Source organism: Gorilla gorilla, chromosome 3, assembly GCF_029281585.2.
Source record: "Gorilla gorilla gorilla isolate KB3781 chromosome 3, NHGRI_mGorGor1-v2.1_pri, whole genome shotgun sequence".
Lineage (NCBI taxonomy): Eukaryota > Metazoa > Chordata > Mammalia > Primates > Hominidae > Gorilla > Gorilla gorilla.
The window spans coordinates 190,044,881-190,070,480 of NC_073227.2; the positions used below are offsets into that span (position 1 = coordinate 190,044,881).

Here is a 25,600-nt window from a genome sequence, read left to right on the forward strand (position 1 = left end):
TTTTAGTAACCGGAAGAGGGGAACACAAGTGCCATACATGACCTTGTGTGACTCCACAAACTCTTTTTAAGCTTCTTGGAGAAATAAACAAGGTTTGTTAGTTGCAGAGGTAAAACGTGTCATAATCACCAAATTGATTCCTGTAGACATCTTCCACTTGAGATGTATGCAAAGAATTTTTGTGAGGTACAAATTAGGTCAAATGTGTCCCGGGTTTTTTGTTTTGTTTTTTTAAAAAGCAAAATTTTAAGGACTGACACAAGGGACATACAAAGGTTGAACATCAAATTTTAATCTTGAAACCTTTTATCCAGTCCTCAAATTATTAACATGAAAAGGAGTGATAAATTGCAATTTTATCATTACCATATCACTGTGTAACAAGCCCTTGTTACAAAATCTCCCTCTACTGTCTCCAAAAAACCAATAGAAAACCCATACATTATATTACCTAATGATCTATTAACAGATGAAATTTTAACCAACTTTATACCAGGAAACTATGAACAGAGGTACTTCAATCACATAGCTTAAAATATGGAGAAAAGACAGGTAAAAAAATTATCTTAACCTGTAGTAGTCTTTTTTCTTTTTAAAATTTTTATAAAATACACTAATTTCCCAAAATAAAGAATATTATGACACATTGGTGTCAACTTACACAGATGAAAGCTGATGCCAGCTTTTTCCTAACTAAAGTTCATTTCACCAAACCTTTATATATTACATGAATATCCAAGTAAAGTATTTTTTTTTAAAAATTCAACACACAGGAACATAATATACATTGTTTTTTTTAAAAAAAGGTTAATTTAGGAATGATTTCATCTTCAACCACATAACGTATCTTTTTAAGACCATGAAACCTCTTGTCATTGCAAGACTTTTCAGTTCATGTTTCTATTTCCCAGTTTTAATTCTTAAAGGAAAAAAAAAAGATGAAAGGGTTTATTATGTATTTCCCATGAGAAAACTGTGGTAAGGATCTTATTCATTACCAGGCTGTCTTCCTCCTTTTGTTTTCCGGACTACCCAGATCCATGACTGCGTGGCACCGTAATGAAATCGGTGGGAGAGGCCAATGACATCAAAGAATGGATATAAAAAGACAGGCTCTTCTGGATCCCGCCACAATTGTAAGGTGTGGGCAAATTCACTCCCACCAAGCCTTCCAGAGCTCCACAGTCACAGGAGTAGTCTCCTGGTTAACTCATCCTTGATGTCTGTCTGCTGGGAGGACATAAAAGACCATTTTCACTAATGACTTGTGTAGTGGCTAATGCATGCCTTAGCCAGAGAGGGAGCGAGTGCACTGAAGAGACCTTGGTCAGTAGTGGCTTTGGGGTAGAGAAGAGAACACTGTTTGTTTTTACACCTCCTGAATTGGTCAATTCTGAGTACAAACTCATCTTAACAGGAAATCGCAATGAAATATACACACCATGCACAGTCTATATTACTGTGGGAATCCAGTAATACATGCAAGACGTGGGGAAAGAATCACAATGGATGAATATGAACTTTTCACAGTGTTTCTTATAGCCTTTGACTTAACACGAGTGCATCACTTACCACCACTATCTCACAAATGTTTTACTTGTGTCCTGGGCATGCAGGTCAGTTGGGGTAAAATGTGAAATGACGCTTCATAGCCATTCTCAGACAGTGACTACAACTTCCAATTTCCCCTACTTTCCAACCAAACAATTGAGCTGCTTCTGCTATAAAACTAAATATATTTCTAAATACATTTTGTTCAAGGGTTGTGCTGTATTCTTTCTCATTGTTTCAGTCACTTCATTCTAGGAAAATTAAAAACCCACACAATTAAATTGAGGACTAGGTCTTCAGGGTGATTCCTACCAAACTAGAAAGAGAGGGAATCACTAACTTCTCTTCTCTCAAGTTTCTGTCTCTCTACCCCAGGCCCTAATTGATACGGATTCATTTGTATGTTTGGTTTCCCAAAGAAGAAAACCAAATTAGAGAACTGGGACTTCTATCTTAAAGAAGCAAAACATAACCCCAAAATATAATGGTAGCAGGGAGGAGGAGAGGGGAAAATGCATTCACTCTATGTCAAAATGAATCTCTTGCTCTCAACAGGAGATAATCCAGCTTCTCCTTACCTATCATTTCATAAATTAATAATTTCTTAAAATCATAATCCAAAGAATGTATCTATTATACGAAAAGTTCAAGTTTAAAAAAGCAAATAAATTAGTTAAGCCTTGTAAACAATTGTCCATTTTAGTCATATATCTTAAAAAAAAAAAGGTTTCTCTGTGTAGTAAATCAGACAGTACAAGGCACACCTTATACATCCGAATCCAGACTAACAAAACCCACACAAACATCTTCTTCACTCTGCTCGCTGGGGTAACTGTGCTGGGGCATCGGAGTCACATACCAATCCTTTGCCCATCTCCTGACCACCTGGAAGTCCACAAATGTGCTCTTTCTGTTAAACTGCTTTGTGCTACTTTGTTGTGTGAAGTGATTTTAAGCTTCTTCAGTGTCAGTCTCCTCATATGTTTTCCACAAAGCTTCCTGGGAAAAGGCCAGTTTTCCCATTACGTTGTAATGTGCCTTTGAACCAGCCATCCTCTCGTTTTTTATGAACAAACACAATATCTCCTTCTTTAAGTTCAAGTTCTGCCTCACTCTGAGGAGGATAGGAAACCACCACCCTGTGCCTAGAAAAGAAAGAGATTTTGGTTAAGGAGATTCAAAGCAGTGATTTTAAAAAATGGTTTACTGTTAGTCTGCACGAACCTTCAACATAAATAGGAAATAACATTAATTCATTTATGATTGTAAAACAACTCAAAATGCTGCTATTTTCTGTTTAGTAGAGACTTAGTACTAACAAAGACCGGATTTGGATATGTGTGTCAACCCACTACTGATGGCCCAGACTGGTTCATCTGAGTGACCTTAACAAGGACAGCCATCCTTGTTCCCTATCAGTGTTTGTATCTTGGCCATAAAGGAGAGTTTCATTTCATTTCCCGGGAGGGGTATCATTTCTATCCCTCCCTCTTCTCCAAGGAAACAGGAGTGAATTTATTTGATTGGTGAGACTGGGAGAAGTAGCTGAGCAGGGGGAGTTCAGTCCTCTCTGAACCGCCTGCCCACAGGCTAAGGAGGCTCTGCTCCACCTCTATGTTGTAAGCACACAGAGGTCAGGAAGGTGAGTCTGGAAGTCTGTCTCTGTGTCCCTGTGTCCCTTACACTGGTGTTTGACATGGGCAAGGCAGCAATTCTGAGGAAGGTAATCTGCCCCACATACCCAGATTATCCCTTGGGAAGGTAGTCCCAAGGTCCAGACGTGGAGGGGAGGGCTGTGGCCACAAATTCAATCCAACATTACCAGTAATGAGGTTGACATTCTCATCTCTATTATTCTGACATTTGGGTCTGTTTCTCCTTGGCTCAGAATTTGGAGTTAGTGGGAAAGGTGTCATTATCGCTTAAAAATGGCAGAAGCCTAGTTGGTTTAATATTATCTATGCCCCTGCCTCCATGCTCCTTAGCTTTCCTGTGCAGAATTACAGCTTGTAGGAAACGAGAGGGAGGTGACTTGTTTTACACTCTATATCCTTTTATCTTTCTCTATTTTTCCAGCATTATTTGCATTACTCCTTTTCTCAACAAAAGGGGGGAAAAGAATGGTGGTGTATGGTAGCCAACCTCCAAGATGGCCCTAGTAATCCCTGCTTGCTAGTATTCACACTCTGGTGTAGTCTCCTCCTATGATGCACAGGATGACCTGTGTGGCCAATAAAATGTTGCAGAAATGACAGTGGGTGATTTCTGAGGCTAGATCATAAAAGGCATTATGGCTTCCACTTTACTTTCTCTTGGATCGGTCACTCAGGAAAATTGGCTGCCATGTTGTGAGGACACTCAACATCTCTATGGAGAGGAAACACATGGTAAGGCACTGAGGCCTCTTTCCAAAAGCCTAAACTAACCAGAAAAAGTGATGTGAATAAGCCACCTTAGAAGTGGATCCTCCAGCCCCAGTTGAGCATCAGCTCAGGCTGATGTCTTGACTACAATCTCAAGAAATACTCTAAGCCAGAACCACCCAGATGAGCTGTTCCATAATTATGTGACCCACAGAAAGTGTGAAATAATACATGCTTATTATTGTTTTAAGCCACTGACTTTTGGGTGTAACTGGTTACATGGCAACAGATATCTAATAAATACATCTTTCACTGTTTGATGCTAAGTAATGAGTAGTCAGTCATAAAGTTGATTTTGGGTTTCTACTTTCATTTGGTTCTCAAAGTCAGAAAATGAGTTTATAGCCTCATGGGACCCACTCCTGACTGAAAGTGAAAAATGTTATGGCTTCAAAATGATAGGCAGAACAAATTCTATACAACTGTCCTCAAACTTCTGAAACCCATTACAGCCTGCCCCTTTCACCAATTCCCATTCCATATAAACCAAAATCCATTAAAGAAAGACCACAGCAAGAGTCCCAGACTATTACACTAAAAAAAACACATCTCTGCAAAAGGTAAGTGGCTGCTTGAACAACCTGAGCTCCTTTGGCACAGGGACCAAATTACTACCCAAGATCTGAAGCAAAAGCACAGCACAGAAGTTGGCTTATCATATCTGAGAAAGGTTCAGCTAATTCAAACATGAATATTCATAGACCACAAGGCTAGGGTTTGATCAAGCATGGAATGAGGAAGGAAGCATGACACGGTGGGAGAAACACTGGCCTAAGGATTGACACAGTCTTTAAGGTCAGTTAGAGCAGCTTAACTTTGGGCCAGTTATCTCAGCTCTCAATCTGTTTCCTCATCTGTAGAATAGGACTGTAATGAGTTAAACAAGTATGATGCTCTTCGTATGGTGTCTGACAAAGAGTTCAACCTGAAAATATTAGCTCCCATTATGATCATATGGCTTAGACAAGAGTAGGCAGAGGCCTGGCACTTCAAGGAGGTGAAGAATGGGTCAGTCAGTGGCTGGACATCTCTAACTAGGAAACGAACTCAGGCCACAACCTAAACATTTCCTGAAAATGAGATTTGTCAAACTTTAGATCAACACAGTTAAGGTTTTGGAATCCCTTCTTTGACATCTTTACTTTATTTTGAGACGGTCTTACTTTGTTGCCCAGGCTGGTGTGCAGTGATGCAATCACAGCTCACTGTAGCCTTGAACTCCCAGGCTTAACTGATCTTCCTACCTCAGCCTTCTGGCTGGGACTACAGGTGTGTGCCACCAAACCTGGTTAATCTTTTTACTTTTTGTAGGGATGGCATCTCACTATATTGCCCAGGCTGGTCTTGAACTCCTCGGCTCAAGCAATCTTCCAGCCTCAGCCCCAGAAAGTGCTGGGATTATAGACATAAGCGGCTATGCCCAGCTCTCTGACACCTTTAAAAGCAAGACAAATAATTTCATCATGAATTTATCTGAAAGAAGGATCCAGATGACATTTCTCAAGTCTAATGTCAACATGCTAAAAATCCATGAAAAAGCAATGATGTAGTTGCCATGTGGGGCAAGTTAAACATTTAAGGCAAAGCTTTATAATTCTGGGAAAAAATGTACAAGTGACTCAAAACATATTCAGAGTAGATTTCTCATGAGATATATTCCCTACTTGTTCTCTGTGAGCTGCCTTAAAGGTGAAATGGAATAAAAATGGTTATTGAAAAACTTGAAGTGAATTAGATTAATATATGCATTTTATAAAATGCACTAAACCAATTTTGTCAAAAAAAATTTCGAACTAGAACTGCTGCGGGGCTAAGAACATACTCTTCCTGCCAAGTTCCCAGTGGGAGCAAATTTTCATTGCTAAGTTTTATAAACCTCTGGGGGGGCGGGTGGAATGAGAAACTACGTGCATAATGGAAACTGTGACACAGTCTTGATCGTATGAAGACTACCAGGTGCAGGAGTAATAGACTCAGAAATCTTCCAGCTCAGGTCCTGATCTTGAGCCTTGTGAGGTGGTTTGCACAGTTTTCTAACACAGATTTGTAAGGCCAAATACTGGGCATAACTGGCCAACTATTTCAGGCATTGAAAGGCTTCGCCAAGTAGAACATTTACAGACCAACAAACAGATGTAAGGCACAGCTGCAGAGGCCCTTTACATCTGCTGCTCCACCCTCTGCCTCACTCGGATTATGCTTTTCTTTATATGAACAGGGGTTTGGGGAAGTTCTGAACCTCAGGGGTCAATGAATACTCTCCCATGACCTACATGGGACCTGCTGATCTACCTTCAAAATCTGCATCCCATCCACTCCTCTTCATTGTCACTGTCACTATCCTGGTTGATGACTTCATTACCTTCCACCTGGTCAAATATCTTTTTTTTTAAGACTGAGTTTCGCTCTTGTCACCCAGGCTAGAGTGCAATGGCACGATCTCGGCTCACCACAACCTCCGCCTCCTGGGTTCAAGCGATTTTCCTGCCTCAGCCTCCTGAGTAGCTGGGATTACAGGTGTGTGCCACCATGCCCGACTAATTTTTGTATTTTTAATAGAGACAGAGTTTCAATATATTGGCCAGGCTGGTCTCTAACTCCTGACCTGGTGATCCACCCACCTTGGCCTCCCAAAATGCTGGGATTACAGGTGTAAGACATGGGGTGGGCCCGGCATCCACCTGGTCAAATATCTACCTTTCTTGCTTCAAGTCTCTTCCTGTCCCCAACCCAGTCTATGCAGAGCTCACATACTAATATTCTTAAGTGGCAACTCTATTTGCAGCTACCCACTGCCAAAAAATCATTAACAGCTTTACAATGCCTGTGAACAAGGTTAATCCTCAGCCTGGTATGCGAAGCCCTTGGTGATCAGGCCCTAATCTCTTTTTACACAGCTGTAGCTACTACTATCACCACAAAAGTCCCAAACACTCCCCTAAGCCTGAACATGTGCCCTATTCAGGGCCTTTACTTCCCCCACGCCACACCTTGGCTCATGCAGTTCCTTCCAGTGGGAGTCTCCTTTGACACTATCTCTCCCACCCATACCCTATCACTCTCTCAAAGCCTGGCTCCAGTTCTCCCCCGTGAAATCTCCAGCCCCATGGCTGGAGGCAATTTCATGCTTGACTAAATCGCAGAGGCCTCCATGTATATGTCTTACAGCACTTAGCACAGTCTACATTGTATTATTACCATCTGTGTCCGTCTCATTTATTCTACCAAACCATAAGCTGCTTGAAGGGTGAGATGATGCTAAATTCACTTTATATGCCTCATAGTACTTAGCATAGTACCTTTAATTCTTAATAAGCATGTCAAGTGGCAAAAAGAAAAAGCCTAGTTGTATAGAAAAACTGTTTTTTAAAATGTACAAAGCTCCTTAAAAAGGAATGAAATTCTGACACGTGCTACAACAGGGATGAACCTTGCAAATGTTATGCTAAGTGAAATAAGCTGCATGCACACAGAAGGAAGACTATTGCATGATTCCACTTATGAGATGCCCAGAAGTCACTTACGGGGAGAGAAAGTAGAAGGGTGGTTGCAGGGCCTGGAGGAGGGGGAATGAAGAGTTAGTGCTTAACGAGTACAGATTCAGTTTAGGATGAGAAAAAGTTCTAGAAACGGATAGCAGTGAATGGTTGTATGATAACATGAATGTACTCAATGCCATTGAATTGTACACTTGAAAAAATAGTAAATTTTCATGTATACTTTACCACAATTTAAAAAATAAGATATATGAATGAATAAAATTTTTTGTTTAAAAAAAAGGCAAAAAAAAAAAAAAGAAAGGAAAAAGGTATAAAGCTGACTGGCACCTCGGTTGGAAAGCACCCCTTGTTCCCTTTGAACAAAGCGCTGTGGAGGCATTATGGGGTGACCAGAGTGGCTCACAGACCGGTCCCTGAATGGCCTCTGCCTCTTGGTGGCTGTGTGACCTTAACTCAACTTTTGGTGATAACTGCCAAGGTAGAATTCAAGAAACAGAGTCTTGCAATATAAAGAAGCTCCACAAACTTCCAATGCTATGGTATTTTAACTTCCATCTGAATGGGCATTTACAATCTTTTATTAGTATACATTTCCTGTTTCCTTTATTTTTCTAGCCTCTCTGGTGTTCTCTGTAGTTCATACATTTTCATTTCTAATCGCCCCTGGTATAGCCCAAATTGGCTCCCATGTTGCTCTGGGAGGCACTCAGTTCATCACTCTGACCTGGGTGAGTAACCACTTACTGCTTTCTACCAGTTGCCACAGCAATCTAATATTCAATTAAGTATTTCACTGGCATAACCATACTAGTTCCCTTTGTAGCTTGCTCCAAGTCCAAGTAAATTACGTCCATTTCTTCACCCAGTGGGTTCATTGTCACTGATTCAAAGAAATTAATCATGCTGGTTAAGCCCAGCTGCCTTTCTGTAAATCTATCTCTATCCAATTTGTATGTTTCCAAGTGTTCTAGCTTAATCCCTGATCAAAGATCATACATAGGTGTTTTTTTTTTCCCCCAATTTAGGAGATGAGCTTATAGGTATGTGGTTCTCAGTTTAATTCCTACATTTAAAAATACACACAGATAAAGATGACTTGCTGTGTCTCCCTGAACTCTTTATATATATATTTTTTTCCTTTGGAAGAAAAACCTGTCATATACTTTCTTTTATTTGCCATCCCTTCCGAAATATTTTCTTTCCACTTTCTCTTTGCAATTTCCTAATTATTTTTTCTCAATCCCTCTAAAACAGAGCCTAAAATATTTGTTCTATTGTTTCTGCTGTCATCAATTATACATTTTCCGCCTCCAGGATATAGCACTATTTCTTGCTTGTTTTCTCCAGTCTCTCTAACAAACACAGAAGAATCCTTTTGTTCCTAAGAGAATTCTCTCTGCTGACACCAAGACCTGTCAACACACTTCAAGGTTCATCCTTTCTTACTATGAGATTGCTTAAGTCTTTATACCACATGGTTGCTTCTTTCCATTGACAGCACCGGCTGCCCCCGTCACATTCTTTTTTTTTTTTTTTTTTTTTTGAGATGGAGTCTCACTCTGTCACCCAGGCTGGATGGAGTGCAGTGGTGCGACCGTGGCTCACTGCAACCTCCACCTCCTGGGTTCAAGCATTTCTCTGCCTCAGCCTCCTGAGTAGCTGGGATTACAGGTGCCCGCCACCGCGCCTGGCTATTTTTTCTTTTTTTGTATTTTTAGTAGAGATGGGGTTTCACCATCTTGGTCAGGCTGGTCTTGAACTCCTGACCTTGTGATCCACCCACCTTGGCCTCCCAAAGTGCTGGGATTACAGGCATGAGCCACCATGCCTGGCACATTCTTTTACTTTAGATGTATGAGATAGGGTCATGGTTTGAGAGGAAATTTTATGCTTGTTCTCATTATAATCTGTAGGTGAATCCTACCTCATAGTGTCCCAATAATATAAATTGAAAAATACTTCTGTGAAATTCTACCAGTCAGTAGAATTTTTACCAAAAGAACCCTGGGCTCCTTCTGCATTTTGCCAGGGCAAGAGTTGTTGATGCTTGTATTGTAAATCAAGGATTATTCCTAGATTCTGAAATGTTTTCTCAATCATACTGATATAGAAGTTAATCTTTCCTTCATTTTCAGCATTGAGCACTTTTTATTGTGTTGAAATGTTTAAAATATGAACACAAGTAATCCCTAAATTCTATACTTGGTGGCTTTTAATTAATCAAAAAATTTCATTCCCAGTGAATAATATAACATTTTCCTATATGTTACCGCACATTTTTCCTGTTATTTTTACTGTGAGACAGATCTAAGAATCCAAGGTAAATAAATACTATCACCATCACTGTATGAAAGCAAAGGCTGTGGAAAGTTAGTCAGATTGGCTATTATATTTAATATTCCATTGAACATATGGATTATAAAAATATAAACTTGGGTAGAAATCTTCTCCAAAGACCCCTTTCCCACTTGTAAAAATTTAAATGTTATACAAAAAAACCTATCAAAGAATTCCAGCATGCCCGGCCCATCTGTCCTGTCATTACATTCTCCGTGTTCCCTATCTGATGTGCATCCCCCGCTCCCTGAAACGCCATCACCTGTCTGCGCTAGCAATTCCTTCTTTTCAGATGAACTGAACAGCAGGAGCCTGCTGTTAGAAAGGAGCCCCTCTAAGAGGAAGGGACCGGAATGCAGAAGCCGCAGAGACTGAGGACATCTGGCAACTGAAAAGGAATGCACTGGGGGAGGGAGGCTGCAGTGCCCATGCCAGTGCCTAGGGAGAGTCTGGGCAAAGTGAACCATCACTCAAAAGAGTCACACAAATACCACAAATGAGGGGGAACACAGGAGAGATGCCCTCAGGGCTTGAAGGAAAAACTGCAGATCAATGCCTGGAGGGAGGGAGGGAGGCTTTGTGACCAAGAGAAAGCAAACAAGTAACTGGACCAACTCCAGGGACAGAAGGTGCTATCCCTGGAAAGCAGACCAATACAGCAGGAAAAAGGCTGACTCTTAGAATAAGAGATTCAGTGAATTCTGGACAAACTTTCAAAGCTTTACTAAGAGCACAACAGATGAGAGGAAAGATAAAATGATTTCATTTGTAGGGAGAGAACACTTTTTTAGGGTAACGGCTCATTTTAAAACTGGGTTTATGGGGATTAGAACTATAGAAAATTATTGTACAGTACTATAAAAATAAATATCATAAATTGTGGCTGGGCTCCATGGCTCATGCCTGTAATCCCAGCACTTTGAGAGGCCGAGGCAGGTGAATTGCCTGAGCTCAGGAGTTCGAGACCAGCCTGGCCAACATGGCAAAACCCCGTCTCTACTGAAAATACAAAAAAATTAGCCGGGCGTGGTGTGCGCCTGCAATCCCAGCTCCTCAGAAAGCAGAGGCAGGAGAATCACTTGAACCCGGGAAGTGGAGGTTGCAGTGAGCCGAGATTGCACCACTGCACTCCAGCCTGGGCAACAGAGTGAGACTCCCATCTCAAAAAAAAAAAAAATCATAAATAGTGAGCTTTGTACTTAATGTAAGTAGGTTTGAAATTTATTCTTTTCCATTTTTCCTAGTTTATTTTTAAGTTAAAACGTGTGCCAAAAATATGAATGCAGGCCTCAGGTTTTGGTGGATACAAATATACCTATGGCTTCATCTGAAATACAGAGGTAAAGTGAATTTAAGGCATTTAAAAACATAATACTTTATAGTAAGATTTCAAGTCGGCAACATAGAAAATGCTACCAAAAAAAGCAATATCTCCACAAAGCAGAAATTTGCTTTATTTATGAAATGCAGGCACAGAGGAAATGAAGCTTACAGAAACAATAAAACAGATGACACTTAAGACAAATACTATATATTTATATGAGATATAAAAAGAGTCCACTATTTTGAGTATACTTCATGATGCTTTCCTATGTAATGAATAGTGCTTCATTGTTGAGTTTAAATAATCCTAGTAGCTATTTGTCTCATTAAATAATATATTTTCTTTCCTAACACATTCCTAGAACCCCAGTGGGGTATCAAACAGAACTGCTCCCTTTTGTAATAATTATTCAAGGCTGGAATCACTAAAACAGGGCTTATTACTCTGAGTGTAACTGAATCAAGTCACTTGGTCAGGAGGAGAGTCAGAACTGAGACTGAGAACTTAGCCATATCCTTCTGCCTCAGGAAGAAGAAGAGAGTTCTTCGCTAGACATCGTGGCTCACGCCTGTAATCCCAGCACTTTGGGAGGCTGGGGCAGGAGAATGGCTTGAGTTCAGGAGTTCAAGACTAGCCTGGGCAACATGGGAGACCCCGTCTTTACAAAAAAATTAGCTGGGAATGGTGGCACAGGCTTGCGGTCCCAGCCACTCAGGAAGCTGAGGTGGGAGGATCACTTGAGCCCAGGATGTTGAGGCTTCAGTGAGCTGTGATTGCACCACTGCACTGAAGCCTGCACAGCAGAGCAAGACCCTGTCTCAAAAAAAGAAGAGAGTTCTCTTAGCTGACAGAATTCTCTAATTCAAGCTTGTCCAACCCGTGGCCATGCAGTGCAACACAAAATTCATAAACTTTCTTAAAATATTGTGAATTTTTTTTGCGATTTTTTTTAGCTCATCAGCTATAATTAATGTTAATGTGTATATATGTAATGTAAAATATTTTTTAACAGTATATATGTGTGTGTGTGTATATATATATATTTATTATTATTATTATTATTTTGAGATGGAGTCCTGCTCTGTCACCCAGGCTGGAGTGCAGCGGCATGATCTCCACTCACTGCAACCTCTGCCTCCTGGGTTCAAGCGATTCTCCTGCCTCAGCCTCCCAAGTAGCTGGGATTACAGGGACTCGCCACCATGTCTATTTCTTTGTATTTTAGTAGAGACAGGGTTTTACCATGTTGCTGGGATTACAGGCATGAGCCACTGTGCCTGGCCATATGAGTATATTTTAAGTGTGGCCCAAGACAATTCTTCCTTCAGTGTGGCCCAGGGAAGCCAAAAGATTGGACATACCTGCTCTAGTTGCTTCACAACTAGCAGGAAACGATGTAAACTTTTAATAAAAAAGGCAAAAAATTAAAAAAAAAAAGACAGCAATTAGTGGCAACGGAATAGAAATAAGAAAGAAGTAAATCCATGAACAATTTCCCAGTGATTGACAGTTTTTACCTGGACACAATTCAGGCGTGGCAGAGTAGAGAAAATACAGGAAAAGGAAGGCTGGGGACCAACCCATTAAGAAACACGGAAGGAAAAAGGAAAACAGAGTATGTCATGTCAAGTGGGAAAAGAAATTCAGTGCTTATTTTCATAAGCTCAGTTTCAAAACATTTAGGAAGATGTGGCAAAACATCTTAAATATCACAATAATGTTCCAGCCTAAAGCCTGTTGTTCATTTTTTAGTTTTTTCCTGGAACGAAGTTGAACTTACCTTTCACAAACAACAGGTCTAGACTCATTCAAGACAGGACCCAGGGAGGAACAGGCCTGGCGAGGAGGTGGAGCGATGGGGACTGCGGAGTCCAGGGAACTTGCCTTCCTATGAAAAGCATCCTGGGCCAGGGCTGCTCCTGCCACTGCAGTCGTGACCGGTCCATCCCCGTCCACAGGGCAGGAGCCTGCCCTGCCGTGGCCACCTCCTGGTGGCAGTTCGGGCCCCACCGCTCCCTGGAGAGGAAGCTCTGCACTGCCCAGCTCCACTTCTAGGGTGGGCGATGCTGGAGGAGACACGCGGGGCTTCCGTTTAGTGGAGGCGCCAGAAAGCAACTTCAACAAACCCTTTTTTTCTTTCTGGAAAAAAAAAATAATGAGCCTTAGTTGGAGAATGACAGTACTATTGCTGGTGTAATCTAAAGGGCCCTATAGTTCATTACTACTTTTTAATTTTTAATTTTAATTTTTGTGGGTCCATAGTAGGTATATGGGGCCTTATGGTTTCAATGTTCGGTTTGATCTTTTTACATTATTTCTGTTGATAACTGGTTATTCATAATCTGGCCACCAAGTTTTGTGTGGTGCTAACCTGACCTTTTGCTTCTCCTCCTTCTCCCTTTCTGCTATATATTTTTTTGTTTGGTTTTGGACATTCCGTTGAAGTAGGATAAACCGATAAAAAAGATGTAAGACAATAAAACTCACCCAACTCACATCCCAGGTTTGGTAAAAGCATTAGTAGATATTTTAGGATAAAATGGAAATTTCAGATTATGGATTTAATTTCCTGAACTTCTGCCTATCCTATCTCTAATTACTGTAAGAGAGTTGACTATATGCAGAATTAAATGTAAACCTGACAGCACTTTATTCCAAAGGCATGGACGTGAGCCTTATCATTTACAGGCAGCGATCAGAGTTAAGAGCTAAACCACTTCTCACATGTCGCCACCTTGATTAAATGTAACAAGCCAATAAAACAGAAGTCAAACCACATCTCCCTTGCAAGTACCTCCTTGATTAGACATCCATTTTAAGGAAAGCTTCAGTATATTTATAAACAAGTTGATTTCTCTTTTTGCAAGCAAATAGACAAATAAGCGTGTTTTTGTTTGTTTGTTTGTTTTTTCAACTATCTCAATTCCACAGAAGCCATCTCTTGAATTTTTCTCTCTTGATACTTTCTCTCTTTGGTCTGCTAGGAAAATCAGATGTCAAGAGAGTGCTCCTTCATTCCGAAACCTTAAGCATGAATGTTCTTTCTGATGACCAAGCTTAACATGATCCTTTTAAATTGTTTTACCAAGATGTCAACTATATCATTAAGTTCTCTGAATGGAAGCACTGCTTGAAAATGAAACACTTCATAGAGAACTATTTCTTTAGAAAATTCTGTAGGCAAATTGGAATTATTAAGGCCTACTAACAGGAAAACAGAAATTATAAGGGACCTGCTGAGGAATTTTTCTTGGGAATAATAGCTTAGGCTCAGTAAAAACTCCTTGGGAAAATGAATCTAAATCCCTAACAACATTGTTCCATTAGAGACAGTATGGCAGAAAAAAGGAGACAAAAGCAACATTTATCAGACTATGAGGAAGCATCCCAGGGACAGTGCACCATAGTCCCCAGTTACCTAACGCTGCTCAAGGACATGTGAACCCATGGGCTAGAAATGGGAAGAGAGGGTGGGAGTGGGTGCTAAGGTCACTTCTGTACTTGCTTGACCTGGGCTATAGATGAGCAGAGCCAGCTGATCCCCGCCACCCTGCAACTCTCCCGGGTAGAGGAAGATCCTTTTGCATTTCTCTTTATAGCCTGTCCTCAGCTGATCTTATGCGCTTTCGCTTCACTCATTCTATGCCACATTTTCCGTGGGGCTATTATATGCATTCTAATGAATGTCCTCACAAACTTGGACTGCCTGCATAAGTGCAGTGGCAGTGCTGTATATACCTCTCTATCTCACCCAGTGCCTAGTGCAGGGCCCTACACCTACTAAAGCTTAGAGGCTGAGAAAATACTGGAAGAGGATGAAACCAGTGGAAGGAAGGAAAAATATAGCTAGTGCCAGGCCTAAGGAAATAAAGGATATGTTGGATTCCCCAGATCCAGACGCAATAAAGCCTTTCAATGAGCCTTTCAATAAAGCCTATAGTCAACGAAGTGGTCTGACTAAACACCTGCCAATGCTGCTCTGTACTTATTGTAGACAGCCTGAGGTCTGGAAGGCCAAGAGATGACATGCAAAAGAATAACGTCCAGCAGCTACCACTTCTAAGGTAGCAGTCAGCTGCAACTTCCAGCTATTCTTGCCATGATGTAAGAAAGCACACACTAGTCCACTAGACCCCCAAAAGTCCAGTGAGAACATCAAGTCCATTGATAAATTACAATCTCAGCAAGCCACGGCTAGAGCCGTTTCTTAAAAGCTCAGTTCTGAGCACTCAGTAAAATATCAGATAACTCAACGGCACTCAGGGAACAGCCTCTAAAGTGATTAAGAAGAAAGATGACTTAATTCATCTAAAATGATTAAACATATTAAATACAGCTTGCTTTAATGACTTCTAAGGGATGTCTTATCATCATCAACTGATGCTGACTACCCACAGAACAGAAGGCAGAGGATTAGGAATCATGGCAGGGCACAAGGGGTAAGGGGTGGGAGGTGGTAATACAGAAAAGATGCTGTCCTAGTTCCAAGGAACCATGCTTTCAATGGCATATTCTGATTTTTTCTATGTTAGCAGAACAATGTTCCACTTGAGAGAGATCATTTTGCAAACTCAGACACTTAGCATCTATGAGCACCATTATTTTTCCAAAAACCAACAGCAGAAATGAAAACTAAATGAATTAATAAAGACTACATTCAGGCTGGGCACAGTGGCTCACATCTGTAATTCTAACACTTTGGGAGGCTGAGGCAGGAGGATCACTTGAGCCCAGGAGTTCAAGACCAGCCTGGGCAACATAGGGAAACCCTGTCTTTACAAAAATAAAAATAAAAAAACTAGCCAGGTGTGGTGGTGCATGCCTGTGGTCCCATCTACTCCGGAGCCTGAGGTGGGACAGAGGGTTGCTTGAGCCCGGAGGTTGAAGTTGCAGAGAGCTATGACCATGCCACTGCACTCCAGCCTGGATGATAGAGGGATACCCTGTAGCAAAACAAAACAAAACAATACAAAAAAAAAAACAAAACACACACCTGGGAGGAGGAAGAAAAATCATTTGAACAAAGAAAATGAACGTTAGAGGCCGGGCACAGTGGCTTACACCTGTAATCCCAGCACTTTGGGAGGCCAAGGCAGCAGGATTGCTTGAGCCCAGGAGTTTGAGAGCAGCCTGGGCAACATAGCAAGACCCCATCTCTACCAAAAAAAAAATTACCTAGGTATGGTGGCTCATGCCTTTAGTCCTAGATGGGAGGATCACTTAAGACCAGGAGTTCGGGCTGCAGTGAGGTATGATTGCACCACTGCACTCCAGACTGGGTGACAGAGTGAGACCTCGTTTAAAAAAATAATAATAAAATAAAAGAAGAAAGAAAGAAAATGATCAGTAGAGACTTCAAGAAAAATGTTCAGAAAATAAAATGAATATTTAAAAACCAGATAGGACCTCTGCTTAAGAAAATCAAGAATAATAAGCCAGGTGCTGTGGTGTGAACCTGTAGTCCCAGGTACTTGGGAGGCTGAGGTGGAAGGATTGCTTGAGTCCAGGAGTTCAAGGCTAGCTTGGGCAACATGATAAGACCTTATCTCTTAAAATAAGCAAATAAATAAATGAATAAAAGAACAACAGGAAAGGTCCTAAAACACTGAAGAAAATCTGTGGTTGGCTCCTTAAGGGAGAGTCATTGGGAATTTGGGGGCGGGGGATTTGAGACACTAAATGTTGACCTTATGTGGCCCACCTGTAGGAATGCTGGCTTTTAGGAATGGATCTAGGATATGGCAGAGTGCATGTTGACCAACACCCACTTCTGCTGACTCATATGGAATTAATGTCAATGTCAGGCGAGACTTACAAAGCACCTCTAGAGATTCTGAAGTTATGAGTAGAAAATGGAAGCACTTGGGTAGACACCAGCATCAGAGGTGGTTCCTCCTCTTTTTCTAAAGCAAGGGTTAGAACTTAGAGAACTTAAGAACAATTACACAATTGTACTAATCAAAAATATTTTTTTTCAGGCCAGGCGCAGTGGCTCATGCCTATAATCCCAGCACTTTGGGAGGCCGAGGCAGGGGGATCACTTGAGGCCAGGAATTCAAGACCAACAACATGGTGAAACCCTGTCTCTACTAAAAATACAAAAGTTAGCTGGGTATGGTGGTGCATGCCTGTAGTCCCACTACTCGGGAGGCTGAGGTGGGAGGATTACTTGAACCCAGGAGGTAGAGGTTGCAGTGAGTCGAGATCACACCACTGCACTCCAGCCTGGGTGATCTAGTTCTGTCACCCAGGCTGGAGTGCAGTGGCATTAACATAGCTCACTGTAGCCTTGACCTCCTGGGCTCAAGCCATCCTCCCACCTCAGCCTCCCAAGTAGCTAGGACTACAGGCACATACCACCATGCCCAGCTAATTAAAAATAATTTTTTTTTTTTTGGTAGAGATAGGGTTTTGCTAAGTTGCTGAGGGTGATCTTGTATTTCTGGCCTCAAGTGATCTGCCCACTCTGGTCTCCCAAACTTTTGGGATTATAGGTGTGAGCCACTGTGCCCAGCCTTAATGTTTTTATAACAACAAAACACAATAAAACATATATACATATACATAAGTATCTCCCAAAGATTTGGAGACAGATTTTCCTGGAGATTAGTTGATCAAATAATGAAGACTTTGAACTGAATATGAAGTTAGCAGTATGTCCAGATAAAAGTTGTTATACTGATGATGGTGGAAAATATTAGGGATCTCATAGAAGGAAGAATAACAATGGTAGAAAAAGTCTAGGATTTCAAACAGGAAAGAACTGAGACGAAACATAGAGTTTCAGATGCCTGTTTATCAAACCACGGAGTGCAGACACCAAAGTTAGCTAGAGATTTTAACACAAGGACAAAAATGCAGTGTCTAGAGATCCCTGAGACTTTGCGCAACAGGACTTCCAAATAAAATACTGTTCAAAGGAGTAGCCGGTTAGAAGAGAAGCTGCGACAGTCCCATCTGTACATTACAAAATTATATTTCTCTGTGGAACAGCAGCAGTAACCCACTGCAGAGCAGCTGGGTACAGAGAAAAGGAGGGGGCAATAGACAGGCTATCACGTGGGAGATGTACCATGGACTGCTGGTAGGTTTAAGTAAATGGATGATGATGCTCACAAAATGATGAGGAAAGATAGAAATAATGATGGCGTTATCAAATACCTAGATATCTGCTATAAGTCTCAACTGAAACTAGGATCTCTAATACACTTTTTCCTTGCTGATAGTTTAATCTCACAGAAAGTTGAGCAAACTGCAACTTTGGATCTAATTCTGATCAACTAGAGGGAGGGCAGAAACCAGACGGGTGGAGATGCTCTGCTGATGAAGCAGAAATATCGAGAACTTGGAATAAAGCATGGAAAAAGAGGCTGATGATAGTCAGGTTTGAACTTTACGGTTTAAAAGAACTGATTTTTAAATGTTCAAAGAAAATATATGCATGACCTGAAACCCAAAAGGGAAGATGCTTCAAGAGGAATAGGAAGGCTCTCAAAAATGAAATTCTAACCATACAATTGCAAATCATCCCTGCAGATGAAAACATAGAGGCATCTAAAGGTACTGATGTGATCTCCCAGGGAGCAGCCTAATGGCTCAAATTTTTAAAGGGCACGTACAAAAAGATCAAGAGAAGAGCCCATAACAAAGAACATAACGTGGCCCATAGCAATTCAAGAAGGCTTAAAGATCAGAATGAGCTTAAACTTGCAAAAATGCTAAAGACAAAAAAAAATTTTGTAAGAGCTCTTTTAAAGTTATGTTTGAAACAAGAAGAACAAGAAAGACACAGACCCGCTGTGGAGGATGGTGGTTCTTGGATGGCAAGAAGAAAGGGAAGGATAATCTTCAGACTGGAGGGGAAGAACAAACTTTGACGAGAGGGAAATGAGTGAAGAGTTGGGATTTAGAGATCAAATGATTACTCTTAACAGGCTGAATTCACTCCAGGGTACAGAGAAAAATAGCAGAAGAAATGCAACCAATAACCTTTGATAATCTGGTGAATCTGGGATGAGGGTCAACTGAACAGGCAAGGAAAGGCATGTGCAAGTCCCAGTTTTCTTTTTTTTTTTTTTTTTCCCCTGAGACAGAGTCTCACTCTGTTGCCCAGGCTGGAGTGCAGTGGTGTGATCTCGGCTCACTGCAACCTCCAACTCCCTGGTTCAAGTGATTCTCCAGCTTCAGCCTCCTGAGTAGCTGGGATTACAGGCATGTGCCACCACACCCAGCTAATTTTTGTATTTTTAGTAGAGACAGGGTTTCACTATGTTGGCCAGGCTGGTCTCAACTCCTGACCTCAGGTGATACACCAGCTTTGGCCTCCCAAAGTGCTGGGATTACAGGTGTAAGCCACCGCGCCCGGCCCCAATTTTCAAACACATGACACCAAAGCACTTTGCAGATCATCTGGGAAATTCTAAAACAGTATTAAATGAAAGATTTATGAACATTTAGAAAGGGAAATAAAACTCTTCCAGGAGACACTCGCTAACAATAAGTCACAGCAGAAATGATGGGGCAATGGGGAGAACTCTGTGGATGGGAGGATGATGTAAAAGGCAGGTGAATCTCAATGTGGCATCTGGCGAGGTCTCCCAGGACATCCTTGTAGATGTGATGGAGAAATGTATACTAAAGACACTCTAGTCATGAAGATTCATGATTAAGTGACAACAATCATGGAATTACTAAATTTATATCAACCAGAAGTCTCTTTAGCGGACTTGGAACACTAAATGAGGTAGGAGATTTAATAAGGGAAAATTTGAAATCTGTGATATGAGGAATAGGAAAAGAAAACTTCAAGGGTATAGCATTAGAGAAAAGACACAAGGGGACACACCTGCAAATACCTCAGGGCACCATGTAGAAAGGAGGTCTGCATTTTCTGTGTGGGCCCTCAAAATAAAGGACAACGGTTGGAAGGTTGAGTTGAGTTACAGCTGTCTGAAGATGGCACAGGGCAGTCTTGGGCTAGGGCACTGCTTGCTCAATGGGGCACGCACCTAGGCAGAAGCCATGGCCGTTTGTCAGGGATGGGTGCTCCACAGGATGACCAGTAAGGACCTGTACTAGATGGTGCTGTAACAGGTTAACTCAAACTTTGTGGTAAAAATCAGGTCCTAAAATCAAGGTGTGGCAGGGCTGGTTCCTTCTGGAGGCCACTGGGGAAGAATCTGTTCCCTTGTCTTTTCCAGATTCTAGAGGCTTCCTGTATTCCTTGGCCTGTGGTCTCATTTCCCTGACATTCCTACCTCTGCTTCAGCATCACGTCTCCTTCTCTGGCCCTAAGCTTCCTGCCTCCCTTTTAAGAACATCCTTGTGTTTACATTGGGCCCACCTGGATAATTCAGGCTAACCACCTTGTCAAAAGGCTATTAATTTAATAAAACCTGCAAGGTCCTTTTGGCCATGTAATGAAACATCTTTAAAGGTTCCAGGGATCAGGAGGTGGACATCCTTGGGGAGTCACTATTGTGTCTATCACAAGTACCTTTCAAGCCTTAGAGATTTAGTGAATTCTACATTGGAAGGGCCCAGCTGAAGAGTCCCTGTTCTTATCAGTGGCAAGGGCTCTGAGACACATTGCCGTCAAGCCTTAAAATCTAAACCATAAAAATAATTATTTATAAATATATTAACAAAGTTGAACATGTTGGCTTGAGTGCAAGTTTAATGTAGTTAATTATAAACACTGAACAAATACCAATCTTTTTCAAAAACTCTCATGTTAACCGAACAATTAAATATTAACTTTTTAGTAGGCCATAAAGTTTATGTCCTTATAAACTGCTGTTTACAGGCTCCCTTAACCATTTAAATAGAACGACATACATTACCACTTAACCAGGTGGCTAAAAGTCTATGATCACCCTCAAACTTCCCAGAACTAGTATAGAACTTCAGGGGAAATGTGTGAAATACTGAGGAAAAAGTAATAATGACAATAAAATTATCCAGATCTGTTACCATCTCTTCTTTTTCTTTTTACATTTAACCACTCTCAATTTCTCTTGCCTCCAATCACCTGTCTCTAAACCCAGCCATCAGTTATTCTTTCCAATATAACTTTCCATTTATATTTTCTTTAAAATTCAGCCCCAAATGAGACATTAAAAAAAAAACCAAAAACTATGGATTTAGAAAATAATGTTTCATTATATTTCAAGTCTTACCTCTCAAGGAACCATGCTGCTTAAGGTCAGATGTACTGGGCCATGGACCAGTACTAGCCTGTGGCCTGTTAGGAACCAGGCTGCACAGCAGGAGGTGAGCTGCAGGTGAGCGAGTGAGGCTTCATCTGTATTTACAGCCACTCCCCATCACTTGCATTACTGCCTGAGCTCCGCCTCCTGTCAGATCAGCAGGGGCATTAGTATCTCATAGGAGCATGAACCCTATTGTGAACTGCACATGCGAGGGATGTAGGTTGCACACTCCTTATGAGAATCTAATGCCTGAGGATCTGTCACTGTCTGCCATCATGCCCAGGTGGGACCATCTAGTTGCAAGAAAACAAACTCAGGGCTCCCACTAATTCTACATTATGGTGAGTTCTATAATGATTTCATTATATAGTACACTGTAATAATAATAGAAATAAAGTGCACAGTTAATGTAATGAGCTTGAATCATTCTGAAACCATTTCCCCGCCACCACCCCTGGGTCCATGGAAAATCTGTCTTCAACGAAACTGGTCCATGGTGCCCAGAAGGTTGGGGACCACTGTTGTAGATAAAATAAATCCATAAGTAACACTTTTGATCAACAGTTTCATCCCCCTCACACATATATATTTTTAACAGAACTCTCATCAAGCAAGACTCACTGAGCAGGAAGACTTGAGGACAGCAAAATGATGAAAGAATGAGTAACTAAAGGGAAAAGGAAATTCCTCCACGAGACTGTAAGCTGCACAAGGAGGAGTGACTAAGTCTCATTCACTGTGGTCCCTCTAACATGCAGCACTGAGTCTGGCAAGTAGTGGGCGTTTAAACACAGAGAAACATGAGCTCTGGATAAGAGGATGGGGTGGTGCCTGCGTTTCTTCCCCACTCTACTCCTAGCACCTGGCATAGTGACTCACACGTAGGGAGCACCTGAGGGTTTGTTGAACAATGAGTCCTCTCATTAGCTAAAAATGACAGACACAACATAAGAAGAAAAACAGGGAAGTAAGTAAAGCAGAGAAACAGTAAGTAAGTATGGTCTTACTTTGCTATCCTTGTCTGGTTTGGTTGCTGAACTGTTCCCACAAGCTGATGAAACACTGTCAGGAGATGTGGGGAGTCCAGGGAGAACGGTCACTATCCGGCCACTGGGCTCAGCCTCCAGAGAAGCACTGGTGATGCTTGGGGAGGTCAGTGGAGCAGCTGCTGCACAGGCCAGAGGGGCACTGGCTCGACTGATACTGATGGCAGCAGTGTGCGTGGCTGAGCCTGGCATCAGAGGCGCAGGTTGTGGGGAGGCCAGTGAGTGATGGGGCAGGCCCACAGATGCAGGGCTGAGGCCGGCGGCATTCTGTACCTGGATGGGTGTCACTGCTGCCGTGGGGCGTTCCTGGTTGTGCGCTGCAACTAGTAGATGGAAAGAGGGAACACAGCAAAATTCAACTATCTAATAGATGCTGCTCACCAAAACATGAGTCATTTCACTGCATCAGACCATGATGAAAGGCTGCTATTGTATTTATTACAATAAAGATGGGATGGACGGTGGCCTAAAAGCACTTAATCTTAGCTGGATTCCCAGACACTATCTATTGTCCTTCCAGGTCAGCCCTTGAGTCTACTGAGTGCCTGGAAGCTCAGTTTTGACCCAAGTCCCTTTACTTAGGAGACAGCCTCTCCACAGTGTTAGAGACACTGAGCCAGTTTTTGATGGTATTCTACAGTGTCAAGTGATGTCTCCCTCTAGTCCTTTTCCTATTATTCATTCCCTTTTCTTATGAATCATTTTCCTTTTTTTCTGTTTTTCTGATAGAGTTCACAAGCCTTTAGTTTACCCCTCATCCCATTAGTTACCCAAGATTCTTGGGAAGGTTTTCAGTGCTACAGAACTAAGAAAGCTGTTTAAGATCCCATAGGGTCCAAAGCAGACTTGTGCTTAAGTTAATCAGAAATGATCAGCACACCCGTTAGTAGAGTATCACACAATGTCACACGGATGGTAGTAGTGAGATTTGAGATCATATGATCTCAACTATAGAAGTCAAAATTTCAAGTATTATTGACATTCTTAGGATCAGCCTAATTTCTTTCAGACTTTAGATCTATCCATCAGGCTTGAAGTAATACGCAGGGCACGCTTAGCCCAAATAAACAGATACAAGGTGCCACTGAGTAGGCTGTGCCTAATGTTGTTCATTATTTTAATTACATCTACATTTCTCAACATCTGTCATAAAAGATCTACTATTAGGCAGGTAAGCCCTTTATCCTGATATGTTCTGGCCTGGGTTCCTCCTTACCTGTCCTCACAGCATTGCGGGCCTGGTTGACTGTCATTTGCCCCGTCATGTGCAACAAGACCTTAGCCTGAGGACTTGTCTGGATGTGAGCTGCTGATACCACAGCTGTGGGGACAACACTGGGACTCCCAGCCACGCCATTTCCCTGGAGCTTCTGGGCAGGCCCTCCTGCCGTGGAAGGACTGACCATGGTCACCCCCCGACTTGTCTGGCCAGCTGTAGACATAGGGATTTTAGCTTGGGAAGCATTTGTCACCGCCCTGCCAAGACACAAACATAGATGGAAAGCCCAGTCCATCAGCAAAATGACAGAAAGAACAATTAAATGCAAGAAAAATGACTCAGAGCTTTAAACATAGAACATTTTAAAAAATGAATGGAATTATTTTTATAAAGTTTAAGAATAGAAAATTCAAAGTAATGATGGCTCTGAGACAGAGAAAGGTCTTGAAATATATTCTGAGTCACCAGAAACCACACGTCATACTCTGCTCAAGAATATACAGTTTATTGCATTCAGCTTTCCATAACAAGACCAAATATCTCCACTGACTTTCAAGGCCCTGGATTCTCCCCCTTCATCTACAGAACAAGCTAGGATCATTCCCTGACAATATCCCCATTTCCATATCTTTGCTCCTGCTTCCTGGCTTCATACTTGCCTCCAGCTCCACATCACACATGTGCCCGTGTACATGCATGCACACACATACACGCACTAGTGGAAAGTCCTCTCCGTCTTCTCTTGACATATTGTAATCTCATTTATGTTTCCAGATCCAGCATGAACACTGTCAGTTCAAGAAGCCTTGCCTCAGATTCAGGTTTAAGATCTTATGATTCTATTGTTTCATGTGGATTTCTTCTTTCATTCTGTTTCTAAACTCCACAATTGTTTATGCTTTGGCCCTTGATTACAAAATGTGGTATATTAGTAGTAGTAGTAGTAGTATTTTTTCTGAGACAGAGTCTCACTGTTGCCCAGGCTGGAGTGGAGTGGTGCGATCTCGGCTCACCCCTCTGCCTCTCAGGTTCAAGTGATTCTCCTGTCTAAGCCTCCTGAGTAGCTGGGAGTACAGGCACACGCCACCATGCCCAGCTACTTTTTTGTATTTTTAGTAGAGGTGGGGTTTCACCATGTTGGCCAGGCTGGTCTCGAACTCCTGACCTCAGGTGATCCACCCGCCTCAGCCTCCCAAAGTGCTGGGATTACAGGTTTGAGCCAACGCGCCTAGCTGGTGTATTATTTTTTAAATAAATTCTTTATCAAATACTGCTGACTTGGTAAGTTCCTTGAAGGCAGGGCCAGTGTGAAATAACTCTCCTGTATTCATCCTGTATTTGCACATGTTCAGGGTTACTGCCAACTCTAAACATCTATTTACTCACTGAATGTAATTAAGTTCAGTATAGTTTTGTGTAATGTGTTTTTTTCCATATTCCAAATTCATTTAAATGATAACAATTCTGTATATAGTAACTTTCTACTAAGAAAACACTTCATTAACTTGAACATCCTTATTATTTACCATGAATGACAGAATTTACTGTAAGCACATATTCCTCTAGAGTTAAACAAACAGATTTTTTTTTTTTTCCTTAGGATGGAGTCTTGCTCTGCCACCCAGGCTGGAGTGCAGTGGCATGATCTTGGCTCACTGCAGCCTCCGCCTCCCAGGTTCAAGTGATTATCCTGCCTCAACCTCCAAAGTAGCTGGGTCTACAGGCACGTGCCACCACGCCTGGCTAATTTTTGTATTTTTTTTTTTTTTTTTTTTTAGTAGAGAAGGGGTTTCACCATGTTGGTCAGGCCTCAAGTGAACAACTCCTGACCTCAAGTGATCTGCCCACCTTGGCCTCCTGAAGTGCTGGGATTACAGGCGTGAGCCACTGCACCCGGCTATACAAGCAGAGAGACTTCTAATAATTGGTTTTTGATAAAAATGTTTGATAAAAAAATTTTTATAAAAATGTTTTCCTTCATTAACTTTA

At 41.6% G+C, this 25,600-nt stretch overlaps 1 protein-coding gene across 1 annotated transcript in view; it reads right to left on the reverse strand.

Moving 5' to 3' along the window:
- Positions 1 to 272: 272 nt before the first annotated feature.
- Positions 273 to 25,600, reverse strand: part of SH3RF1 (SH3 domain containing ring finger 1) — a 176,507-nt gene continuing 151,179 nt past the window's right edge. The window contains exons 9-12 of the mRNA XM_004040605.4: positions 23,609 to 23,868; positions 22,354 to 22,715; positions 12,916 to 13,274; positions 273 to 2,696 (exon numbers count right to left, since the gene is read on the reverse strand). Of these exons, the coding sequence (XP_004040653.1) occupies positions 2,528 to 2,696; positions 12,916 to 13,274; positions 22,354 to 22,715; positions 23,609 to 23,868 (1,150 nt within the window). The 3' untranslated portion in view covers positions 273 to 2,527. The remainder of the gene's footprint in view (positions 2,697 to 12,915; positions 13,275 to 22,353; positions 22,716 to 23,608; positions 23,869 to 25,600) is intronic.